The sequence below is a fragment of the Tupaia chinensis genome, unplaced genomic scaffold, assembly GCF_000334495.1.
Source record: "Tupaia chinensis unplaced genomic scaffold, TupChi_1.0 Scaffold000416_1, whole genome shotgun sequence".
Classification (NCBI taxonomy): Eukaryota; Metazoa; Chordata; class Mammalia; order Scandentia; family Tupaiidae; genus Tupaia; species Tupaia belangeri.
The window spans coordinates 883,268-895,277 of NW_006159921.1; the positions used below are offsets into that span (position 1 = coordinate 883,268).

At 42.6% G+C, this 12,010-nt stretch overlaps 2 protein-coding genes across 3 annotated transcripts in view; one reads left to right on the plus strand and one right to left on the minus strand.

Annotated features, from left to right (window-relative positions):
- The window catches only part of PRR11 (proline rich 11), a 22,776-nt gene extending 21,468 nt beyond the window's left edge, over positions 1-1,308 (minus strand). The window contains exon 1 of the mRNA XM_006154624.2: positions 1,188-1,308. The gene's annotated coding sequence lies outside the window, so the exon portion shown is untranslated. The remainder of the gene's footprint in view (positions 1-1,187) is intronic.
- Positions 1,309-1,709: 401 nt separating this feature from the next.
- SKA2 (spindle and kinetochore associated complex subunit 2) overlaps positions 1,710-12,010 on the plus strand; it is a 1,094,818-nt gene continuing 1,084,517 nt past the window's right edge. The window contains exon 1 of one of the 2 annotated variants that reach the window (XM_027774248.1): positions 1,710-1,863. In XM_027774248.1, the coding sequence (XP_027630049.1) occupies positions 1,831-1,863 (33 nt within the window). In that variant the 5' untranslated portion in view covers positions 1,710-1,830. The remainder of the gene's footprint in view (positions 1,864-12,010) is intronic. The other variant, XM_006154623.3, reaches the window with a different exon arrangement.

The window sequence follows — 12,010 nt, forward strand, 5'->3', positions numbered from 1 at the left end:
GGGATCTTGGGCACACACGCACACATGCCCAGCGTGAATTTAAGCCACCGGGTCTGGGACTTGAACAGCGATCTGACTACATGAGAGTCCAGCGACATAGCCATTACACCAACTGCTGGTCCCCAAAATGGCAATCTTCTGCAGGAGTTGCACTGATGTTTCTGTTAAAACTCCACCAGATGCTATGATAAGTTCTCAGGTTGGGGCATTTCAAACTGGATAGCAATGGAAATGACAGCTGTATTTCATTATTGTCTTCCTAAAACACATTTTTAGGTAGGTCTCTTTCTTACACTTCCCTACAAATAGTCTTCAATCAATCAATTTTCATGACCAGTTCATTGATTCTTCTTGAATACTCATATCACTATTTCTGGTACTTGCTTACATTTAATTTTATCTTTTATGCTGTGCAGCATTGCTTTTCTTAAGTTTTTGTTTCTTTAAAGAGATAACAGCTCTCTAAAGTCTCCTCCAGCACAGTATTAGTCACATAGTGAAAAAGGCACACTTTTTAAATTGACAATCTCACAGAATATTGAAAGATATTAAGACTATATCAATGGGGCTGGCAGGTTAGGTATGGTGGTTAAAGGCACTGTAGTCCCACAGGGCTGACCATAGAGTCCCAGACCTGGCAGCTTGCTTTCTCTCTCTCGCTCTCTCGCTTTGTCCCTCTCTGGTCCAATTAAATAAATAAAGTAAAATAAAATCATTCTTGAAAAAAAATGATATGAAGGAACATACTAATACTCCCAGTCAAGAAATGTACCATCTCATACTTCAACGTGCGTCAGAACAATGAGGGAAATCTTGCTAAAATGCATATTCTGATTAAGTAAATTTGGGTGGAGTCGATCGTTTGCATTTGTATCAAGCCATCAATTAACACTGATGCCGCTGGCCTGTAGACCTACTTTGAGTAGCAAACATGTAAAACATTGTGCAAAACATATCTCTGTCCCCAAAACATATTTTGTGCAATGCTAATTAAATAGAAGTATGGTTAGGATGTAGTCAGGCCAATCACTTCTTTCCCTGTCCCAAACCTTCCCATCCCCACTCCATCTCCTCTCCCAAGTCCAGCCAGAGTCCCCACCTCCTTAGGCCCTAAGAACACAAGCAGCAACAGGCACAGTTACGGAAGACGCGAGCCCAGGTAATTTAAAAATCGTCGCTGCACTTACTGGTCTAAGAGCCTGAGGATTAGATAAAGTCGCGACACTGGTTTCTCCACGCCGTAAAGAAAAAATTCAAAATTAAATCCTTGTCACGGAGGGACCAATCGTAGACATGTTTTCTTCACGATTCGCTCTTTCGGGGTAGTGTAAGAGCACAGCCTGTCTTGTGATTGGTTGAGATAGCACCACACTCCAGCCAATCAGAGCTGAGGCGCTTCTGGTATGAATAAGAGGAAGGCGGGAGCGAAGGGAGGGGAAACAGTCAAGGAAAGAAGGTGTGTCCCCTTCCCTATGCTGTCGGTGGAAGCTTTAGTGTAATTGGGTGGTTCTTTTTCCTATTTCACCAATCGGAAGCTCTTATCTGCTGAGTTCTAACTATGAAATTGAAAGTAGAGACAAAAGGGCAGCCAATGAGGAAAAAAAAGGGTACAGGGACCAATCCTCCCGCGGCGTTTTGTGTCTTTGCCCAACAGGAAAGTATGTTTCATTTGGAAGGGCGTTACCCAGTCGCCAGTGGGCGGGCGCTGGCGAAATAGAGGAGCCAATGAGCACGAGACGTTGAGTGACAGCTGTCCAATAGACGCCCTCAGTGCTAGTACTGCTGGCGGCCTAAGAGCCGCCGAGGTCTGTGGAATGTCAACTATTCAACATGGAGGCGGAGGTCGATAAGCTGGAACTGATGGTGAGTGCTAAGGGAAGGAAATCTGCTGGGTAGTTTATTTTTCCTCAGTGGCTACGGAGGTGGGGTGCAATTTGGAGTCGTTGCAAACTGGGTGGCAAAGGCTGGACCACACTCGAGTTCCCTCCTCCTGCTCCAAAGAGAGCCGCCACCGCCTGGTTTCTAAACCGCCGCGGGGAAGGGGTTACATCCGGGAAACTCGTGAGGGAAATGGCGGGAGATGCCAAGGGTGTGGGGCCTTTGGAATACCTTATTCCTTTACCTCACCTTTCCATCCCTCAAGGCACTGCGCTGGTGCCGGCGCGGTCTACTTAATTTTACCAAAAAGATGTGATTGGAACGGGTCACAAACGCCCCAAGGGGCGAGGTCGTTCACACTTCCAGAAAGAAGAATGCGAGGTGGGGTGGGGAATAACCCCGGGGAGGGGCGGGGAAAATCCCATTAGGGCTGAACCGTTCACCTTCTCAAAGGAGGGCTGAGAAAGTCTGCGAAAGGATGCTAGACTTGCGTACACAACTTCTTAGCGGCCAAGGCAGGCCCTAGTCGCGTTTCTGCAAGCCCGGGAGGGGACAAGCCTTAGGCTAGCGAGAGGTGCGAGCGAGGGGGAGCTGAGCCGACAGCCGGGTTCCTGGAGCGCTGGCGGGATTGGGGCAGGCAAGGCGCCCCAGTTTCGTTCATCTGTGGAAGTAGAGGACTGGGGCAGAGAACTGAAAAGGTCTCCGATTGTTGCTGGCGTGTTTGGCCTGCATGAGGGTGCCAAGCTCGGGGGCTGCCCTAGTTTTCTTTATGGATCTTTCCCTCATTTGGTCCTCTATTGCCTCCTTCCCATTCCTATGCTAGCCGCTTGGTCGCCCGCGCTTTTTTCTTTTGCCCTTGTTCAGTCTTCAGTCTTTTTTCTCCTACATGATCAGTTTTATTTTCAGATTGGTCTGGCTTCCTTAAAGGCTTAGAATTTGGTGGAAATACCCATCATTGAGTCTGTTTCTTTTTGTTGTTGTTGTTAAAATAACAAAATTAAGTAAAAAAAAAAAAGTAGTTCTCCATTTTCAATCCGTCCCTCCTCCCTCTGCCATTCCCTGGCTTTACTGTTTAGGTTATGGTGTCTGCCTGTGCTGCTCTCTCTAACTTCTCCCTTGGAGAGGACATGGGGTGATCCTGGAAGAAATCTAGTACCATCTTGACCCTCCATCTCCACCCCAGCAATGTGAGATCTTGATTTATTTTTTTTCCCCCTGATATATTAGTGAATTGGAGTGCCTGAAATTTGAAGACTTTCAGGTGCTTTTAACATTTTGTGCTTATGTTTTCTTTGTGTACAGTGTGTAGGAATGGAAGGCAGAGGAGAGAGATGGCAGAGGGGAGAATTTTCTACAGCTTTCCAAATCTGTAATTTTTCGCATTAACTGCTTTTTAAAAACAAACAAAATGTATTCTATCAATAGGCATATACATTAAGAGTATCTTGTTTCTCTCACTCATTCTGACTTTCACCAGATGTAGATATTCCTGATAATTTTTAGTTGTTAAATGATGTTAATTCTCTTCTAACAGGTTTTTTTCCTCAAGTTGGCTGATTAATTTTTTTTTTTTTTTTTGGAGAGGTTTTTTTCGCTATAGGGCACGTGCGCTTGCCAGCCAGCCAGAGAGAGACAGAGAGACAGAAAGTGAGAAATCACCCCCCAGGGGGGATGGTCACGCTGCAATCCCTTCTCCTCCATTCTCCTCTCTGGATCTTGGGCACGCACGCACACACGCCCGGTGTGAGTTTTAAGCATGGAGTCCGGGATGCGAACCACAGTCGACTACGTGGGAGTCCAGCAACATAGCCATTATGCTAACTGCTGGTTCCCTGGCTGATTAATTTTTTTAAGCTTGTTGTGGTCTTTGCAGTAAAGTGGATAATCTCACAGGGCTTGTTTAGATTGAACAAATTCTACTGTAAGGGAAAAAACAAGTACATATTTTGGAAAAAGTAGGTTTTTAGAAAAGCCATGGGAAGCCATCTTTAAAATTTTTAAAATTTATTATTATTATTTATTGTGCTCAGAGAGGGGTGGGAGCAAGAGTGAGAAAGCAAGCTGCCAGATCTAGGACTCAAACCACAGTCGGCCCTATGCGAGTTCAGTGCCTTAACCACTATGCCACATGCTGGCCTCTGGAAGCCATACTTTTAAACTTAGATGTTATTTATTTTTTTAAGAGAGATTTTTGCTATAGGGCATGTGTGGCTGCTGGAGAGACAGAGAGAGAAAGCCAGACAGAAGTGAGAAATCACTCTCTGGGGGGATGGTCATGCTGCAACCCTTTCTTCTCTTGGGAATTTGGGCATGCACACACATGCACCTGGTGTGAATTTCAAGCCACCAGGTCCAGGACTCAAACCATGGTCGGATCCAGCAACGGAACCATTACATCATCTGCTGGTCCCAAAACTTTGATGTTATTTGAATGATGGGGTAGTTTTCATATTCTTTTTGAAGAGAGGAAGAAAAGAAAGTAAACAGGTTTATTCCTTTCTTAAATTCCTTGCAAGTAAATTAGCAGTAGCTTTTCTTCCCCCTTTCTTTCAAGCTATCCATTTCGGAGGCAGTGGCATAGTGGTTAAGGATGCTGGACTCCCAAATGGCTGACTGCGGTTTGAGTCCTGGACCTGGCAGCTTGCTTTCTCACTTTCTTCTTCTCTCTCTTTCTTCACCTCTCTCTCTTTCTCTCACTCTGTCCCTCTCTGGTCAAATTTAAATAAATAAATTAATTAATAAAATTAAGTAAAATAATTATTTAAAAAATATATAGTTGTTTTTTCTCCATTAGGATTTGAAATATATTTGAATTTTTATTATGGCTTTTAGTATCTACTATGTATTCAATATTAGCTAGATAGGAAAAGATGGTGCATTTTGGGACCAGCAGATGGCGTAATGGTTATGTCGCTGGACTCTCATATAGTCGACCATGGTTTGAGTCACAGACCTGGCGGCTTAAACTTGTACTGGGCATGCTGTGTCCAAAATCCCAACAGGAGAATGGAGGAGAAGAAACTGCAGCTTGGCCTTTTCCCCTGGTGAGTGATTTCTTGCTTTCTGTCTCTCTGCCTCCCTGGCTTGTGCATGCTCCCTATAGCAAAAATCTTTCTCTAAAAAACAAGGATGGTGCATTTTATCTTCAGCCTTGCCATGTGGTTTTAGAAAAAAATGTTATATTTGTGAATGGGTTTAGTTTTTAAGATTCTAAAAGTAAATTATTTCCAGTGTAATCTTGTGGTTTTTAATTGTACATTACTTAATTAAAAGATTTACCAATGAACCAGTATTAATTTTTTTTCAGGTTTTTACCATAGGGTGCATGCACTCACCGGAGAGGGAAAGTGAGAAATTCCCCCTTCCCCCAGGGATGACCATGGTAGAATCCCTTCTCTTTCATTCTCCTCTCAGAGTTTTGGGCACAGGTGGACACATACCCTGTGAGTTTCTTTCTTTTTTTTTGGAGAGGTCTTCGCTATAGGGCGCGTGCGCTCACCAGACAGACAGACAGAGACATAGAGACAGAAAGCGAGAAATCACCCCCCAGGGGGGATGGTCACGCCGCAATCCCTTCTCCTCCATTCTCCTTTCTGGATCTTGGGCACGCACGCACACGTGCCCGGCGTGAGTTTTAAGCATGGAGTCCGGGATGCAAACCGCAGTCGACTACGTGGGAGTCCAGCGACATAGCCATTACGCTAACTGCTGGTTCCCCCCTGTGAGTTTCTTAAATCGCCATGTCTGGGACTCTAACCTTGGACAGCCACGTGAGAATCCAGTGCTTTAACCACAGTGCCACCTGCTGGTCCCCAGTATTACATTTTTTTTTATTAAAAATGTTTTTATTTTTTTGTTAAAAAATTTTTAAAAAGAATTATTTTATTTAACTTTATTTATCCATTTATTTATTTTTTAAAATTTGACTGGGGGGAAGGGTGGAAAGAGAGAGAGAGAGAGAGAGAGAGAGAAAGCAAGTTGTCAGGTCTGGGACTTGAACCATGGTCGGCCATGTGGGAGTCCAGCGCCCTTAAACCACCACACCACCTGCCAGCATCCCCTAGTATTAAATATTTAATAAGTGAACAGGGAATGCATACTACTTAACTTTGAAAAGAAAGTGTTCATACCAATTTGGTAGACAGCCTGATTCTCTTAGTTCAACAATTTTAAATATTTTTATTGTTCAGAATTAAGAGAGTTGGGGAACCAGCAGTTAGCGTAATGGCTATGTCGCTGGACTCCCATGTAGTCGACCGCGGTTCGTGTCCCGGACCCGGTGGCTTAAAACTCACGCCGGGCGCGTGTGTGTGCGTGCCCAAGATCCCGAGAGGAGAATGGAGGAGAAGGGATTGCGGCGTGACCATCCCCCCTGGGGGGTGATTTCTCGCTTTCTGTCTCTATGTCTCTCTCTGTCTGTCTGGCGAGCGCACGTGCCCTACAGTGAAAATCTCTCCAAAAAAAAAAAAAAGAATTAAGAGAGTTGAATATTTATCTTTTTTTATAAAGAATTATTTAATTTAATTTAATTTATCCATTTACTTATTTATTTATCTCAATTTTACCAGAGAGGGAGAGAGAGAAAGAGAGAAAGCAAGCTGCCAGGTCTGGGACTCTAACCCTGTTCAGTCATGTGGCAGTCTAGCACCCTTAACTGTCATGCCACCTGTGGTAGCCCTGAATATTTATCTTTTAACCACTTGTCTTTATTTATTTATTTATTTAAAGTTTTTACTAGAGGGCACCTGTCCTTGTGGGATGCAGATAGAGAGAGAAAATGAGAAATCACCTCCCCCCCCAGGGGGGATGGCTACACCACATATAAGTCCAGTCCAAGCTGAGATTCAAACCACATACTCAACCATGTGGGATCCAGCTATCTTAGTCACCACACTACCTGGCTGATGCTACACACTTGTCTTTAAGACCTGATACTTGGCTATCAGAGTTAAATATGCTACTATTTGAGTCATGTGACCTAGGAGTTTGAGGCCAAGACACTCATGTTCCATTCCTAAATTTTAAGTCAGTTTCTTTCTTTCTTTCTTCCTTCCTTCCTTCCTTCCTTCCTTCCCTTTCTTTCTTTCTTTCTTTCTTTCTTTCTTTCTTTCTTTCTTTCTTTCTTTCTTTCTCTCTTTTTTTTTTTTAGAGAATTTTTTGCAATAGGGCATGTGTGCTCACTGGAAAGAGACAGAGAGAAAGAAAGCGAGAAATCACCCCCTGGGGGGATGACCATGCAACAATCCTTTTTCTTCTGTTTTCCTCTCAGGATCTTGGGCTCACATGCACACACATGTGCCCTGCCTGAGTCCAAGCTGCTGGATCCAGGACTCTAACTGTAGTCAACCGCACAGGAGTCCAGTGACGCAACCACTATGACATCTGCTGGTCCTTTAAGTCAGTTTCTTAGTAGGCTCAATCTAAGTAGCTGTAAAGGAGGTTGGTGAAAACATGGAAATAAATTTTTGTATTACTCAACATTACTAATGGGGTAATAAACTCATTGTCAGGTAATCTATACCCTTTAACTTTTTTCCTTTTACTTATTAATGAGTAGTGTTTGCTTATTTTCTTCCTTTTGTGGTACTAATGTCTGTACATCCAAAGGTAGTGTAATGTAATGCTATGATACTATTTTTATTTCTAGGTTTAAATCTGATTTTGAATAGATTCTTACCAGTTAGTTAAAAGGTTAGCATGTTAAGTGGCTTAAAACTAAGGAAACTTTTTTAATTTTTTACTATAGGGTACGTGCGCTTACCAGAAAGAGAGACAGAGAGAGAAAGCGACACATCACCCCCCAGGGGGGATGGCCACGCTGCAATCCCTTCTCTTCCATTCTCCTCTCGGGATACTGGGCACGCACACACATGCGCCTGGTGTGAGTTTAAGCCACCGGGTCCAAGACTCCAACCGCAATGGACTACATGGGAGTCCAGTGACATAGCCATTATGCTAACTGCTGGTCCCACTAAGGAAACTTAATTTAAAGCTCAGTACCCCCCAATCCTCTGATTATTATTTTCTCTTTGATTGTTCTAAGTTTGAAGAAAGTGGAGATACTTTCCTTTTTTTAAAAATAATAATAATTATTTAATTTTATTTATTCTCTCATTTATTTTAATTTGACCAGAGAGAGAGACACAGAGAAGGAAAGAGAGAGAGAGAAAATGAGAAAGGAAGCCACCAAGTTCAAGACTCGAACCATGGTCAGCCATGTGGGAGAGTCCAGCACCTTAACCACCACGCCACCTGCTAGTCCCACTTTTTTTCTTTTGTTAAGATATATTAGGAGTTAACTGAAATTTTAAAATTCCCTTCCGCACTAGTCAGTCAGGTAAGGTTAATGTTGTCCTGCTTATAATATGTCAGTTCCCTGGAAGTCTTTTTTCTTATTATAATAGCTGTCAGTAAACTCAAGATAAAAAAATCCTAAGATGGTAAGTGCTCTATGTGTGTGTGTAAGTGTGCACATTTTCTTGTCTGTTTGTTTGTAGTTTAGACTCCAGAACAATACTGTATGTAGAGTGAGAACTTTATTATTTTTATTTCTTTCCTTTGATATTCTTATCCAAAGGGCTTGTTTTATATGGCAGTTAGTCCATCAGTTGCCTTAGAGAAGCAGTTCCCACCAAAAAAAATTTCAGGAGAGAACAGAAATGTTTTTCACAACTTTGCCATAGTGGTAGTTATACCCAGTTTTGTTAATACTGATCCTAAATTACTTTTATTTTTACTTTTTAGTATAGGGCACATGTGCTTGCCAGAAAGAGGGGATTGGGGCCCAGTGAGAAATCACCCGGCCAGGAGGGATGTCCCAATCCCTTCTCCACTCTCCTCTTGATATTTTTGGGTACACAGCACATGTGCTCAATGTGATTTTTAAGCCATCGGGTCTGGGACTCAAACTGTGGTGTCAGCTCTGTAGGATCCAGCTGCCTTAACCTTCACACTACCTGCTGTCCCACCAATCCTAAATTATTAACAATACCCATGTTATAACTACTCAGACTTAGGACATATTTACAGAATTCCTTTGTACATCTTTGCATGTTTCTGTTTGAACGTTAATTGTAGATCAGTCACTAAAAACAGTATTTAGGACCAGTTCATGGCCCAGTGATTGCAGAACTGGATCGAACATAGATAGCCAGCCCTGTGGTTGGAGTCTTGACAACAGTATTTAGGACCAGTTCATGGCCCAGTGGTTGCAGAACTGGATCCCACATAGCCAGCCCTGTGGTTGGAGTCTTGATTTAGCAGCTTGAGTAATACACTGGGTGTGCATGCGCAATAAGGGCAGAGGGAAAGGGGAGGGAGAAGGGACTGCAATGTAGTAGTTCCCTATGTGGGGACATTTTCTTCCTTGCACAGGCTCTCTGGCAAGTTTAAAAAAAAAAAAAAACAAATATTATCATGTTGCTATTTAAGTCTTATCCTTTTTTCCCTTCCATTAAATTTACCTATTACTTTCTACCGAGAGAGAGAGAGAGAGAGAGAGAGAGAAAAAAGAGGGGCACCCCCAACAGGGCCCTCATGTTGAGATCTATCCCTAGCCGCAGCTCCCCTGGATCTTGTGCATGTGCCACCCACATGTCTAGGGAGATCTATGAACTTGAACTTGGAATCTACCCTGGGGGTCTGCCTGCAGAGTGTTGTGTCACAACTGTGCCATCATCTGCTCCTCCTCCCCAGCATCATGTGGCAGTGCCCCTTCTGCCTGTGCCACGACAACCAAACCTTTTTATAAACACTGAAGTGGGTGTTTTTAGGTTTTAGAGGTTTTCTGTCCAAAATGGCAATCCTACTTTGTATTCTTTTAGCACTGAAGCTTCAACTGATGCCAAGATGCTTTATGTTCCTTTCCTACTTATTACTGCTAACGAATGCTCTGACTTTATTGCACTACTGTACTTTACAGCTAGCAGTGCAATAGTATTGTCAAAGCATCTGAAAGCAGGATGCTCGCCAGAATTTTGACCTTACTTTACACGTATTTTCAGAATCTGTGAATAATTCGCCACAACTTTTGTTGTTGAAAACTGTGTGGTTTTGTTACCAGCAAAAAAAGTATACCTTTTAGAAAGCTGTTATTTGAAAAACAGACAAACAAAAAACCAAAACAAAACAAAAACTTTTAACTAAAACTTCTCTACTGTATGCAGTATGAAACACATTGAGAGAATACTTTTTAATTCTCAAGTTGTTATGGCTTGTCTGAAAGAGTAGTACTTTGTAATTTGCTTCTTTCTGTAACAGATTTGGGTAGGTTCTGGCAAATCTTAGGTTCTATTTAATTAAGTTTTACAAATAGGTAAGTGATGAAAACAACTTCTGCTGTGTATCTTCTGTGGTAACTTGCCCCAAGTCTTAATTGATGTTAATTTTGTGCGTCCTGTAGGAAGTACCGGAATTTAAAACTTAAGAATGCTTGTTTTAAAGTTCATTCTTGTGATTAGGAGATATAATTAAATGTGACTCCATCACTTTTTTTTTTGTGTGTGTGTGTATGTTGTGTGAGTTTTATTGAGATATATTTTACATACAATACAATTCACTGGTTTTAAGTATGTAATTTGATGAGATTTGACAAATGTATAGTCGGATGACCACTACACAGCTAGGATATAGAACATTTCTATCACTTAATGTAAAAAGTTCCTTTTTGGGTTGGTGGGCAAGCAAGTGGCGTGGTTAAGGCACTGTGTTTTGGCTCCACTGGCTGACTGTGATTTAAGTCTCAGACCTGGTGCCTTGAAAAATCACACGGGTGTGTGTGTGTATGCCCAAAAATCTCAGGAGGAGACTGAAGGAGAAGGGATTGTGGCGTGGCTATTCCCCATGGAGGGATGATTTCTAGGGGAGTGATTTTTCACTTTCCCTTTCTCTGTCTCTCTCTGGCATGTGTACGTGCCTGAGGGCAAAAACCTAAAAAAAAACTTTAAAAAAAGTTCCTTTGTGGGGCTGGCCCTGGAGCCTAGTGGTTAAGAGAGCAGGATCCCACATCGCTGTGGTTTGACTCCTAGCCGGGTGGCTTGAAAAACATGCCATAGGAGCCAGCAGGTGGTGTGGTGTTAAGGCGCTGGACTCTCACATGGCTGACTGTGGTTTGAGTGCTGGGCCTGGTGGCTTGCTTCATCACTTTCCCTCTCTCTGGTCAAGTTAAAAAAAAATAAAATAATTATTAAAAAATTTCAATAAAACCAGACAAAACACACCATGAATGTGTACATGTGTGGCCAAAATCCTGACAGGATGGAAAAATGGAGAAGAGATTGTGGTGGGACCACTCCCCATTGAGGAAAGTGCTTTCTCCTCCTTTCTCTTTTTGTCTCTCTGTCTCTTTTTGATGAGTGCATGTGCTCTCTGGTAATTAAAAAAGAAGTTCCTATGGCCCAGCTGCAGTGGCGCATACTGCTAAGATGTTGTACTTAGCAGACCGGGATCTCGTGGGAGGCCCAGGTTTAGTTCCTAGTTCATCCTAAAGACCAAGCGTGGTACCATTCACCTGAAGTCCAGCAAGTGGGAGAGGCTGGGAAATGGAATATCTGTATTAAAAACAAACAAACAAAAGTCCTGCACACTTACTTTATATAAAAACAAACAAACAAAAGTCCTGCACACTTTCTCTTCATTATATTTCTATATATTCCTGGGCCTAAGGCTCTGGGACTTGAACTGTGGTCAGCCCTGTGGGAGTCTAGCACATTAACCACCACGCCACCTGGCCCAGGATTTTGTTTTAAAGAGACAGGGCCAGCCTATGCAAGCACACTCCTGTAACCCCAGCTACTTTGGAGGCTAAGACAGAAGGATTGGAAATTTGAGGCCAGCCTGGGCAACACAGTGAGGTTTTGTCTCTTTTTGGAGTGATAGTGGTAAGACTGGACCTCCCTGTGCACTCTGGTTACAAGTGCACATGCCCATGATTTGGGCTAGTTGAGACTGGGAATAGTTTTGTGGTATCAACACCCTGTTGGAGGTTCCTGTCTCCATCTGTGTCTCTCTTTGTCTCTCTCTGAAGAAATAAATAAACTTTGAAAAAATAGAAAGTGCGAAAAGTTTTTTTTTAAAAGAATTATCTATTTGTTTAATTCCATTTGTTATTATTATTTTTAAAATTTGACCAGAG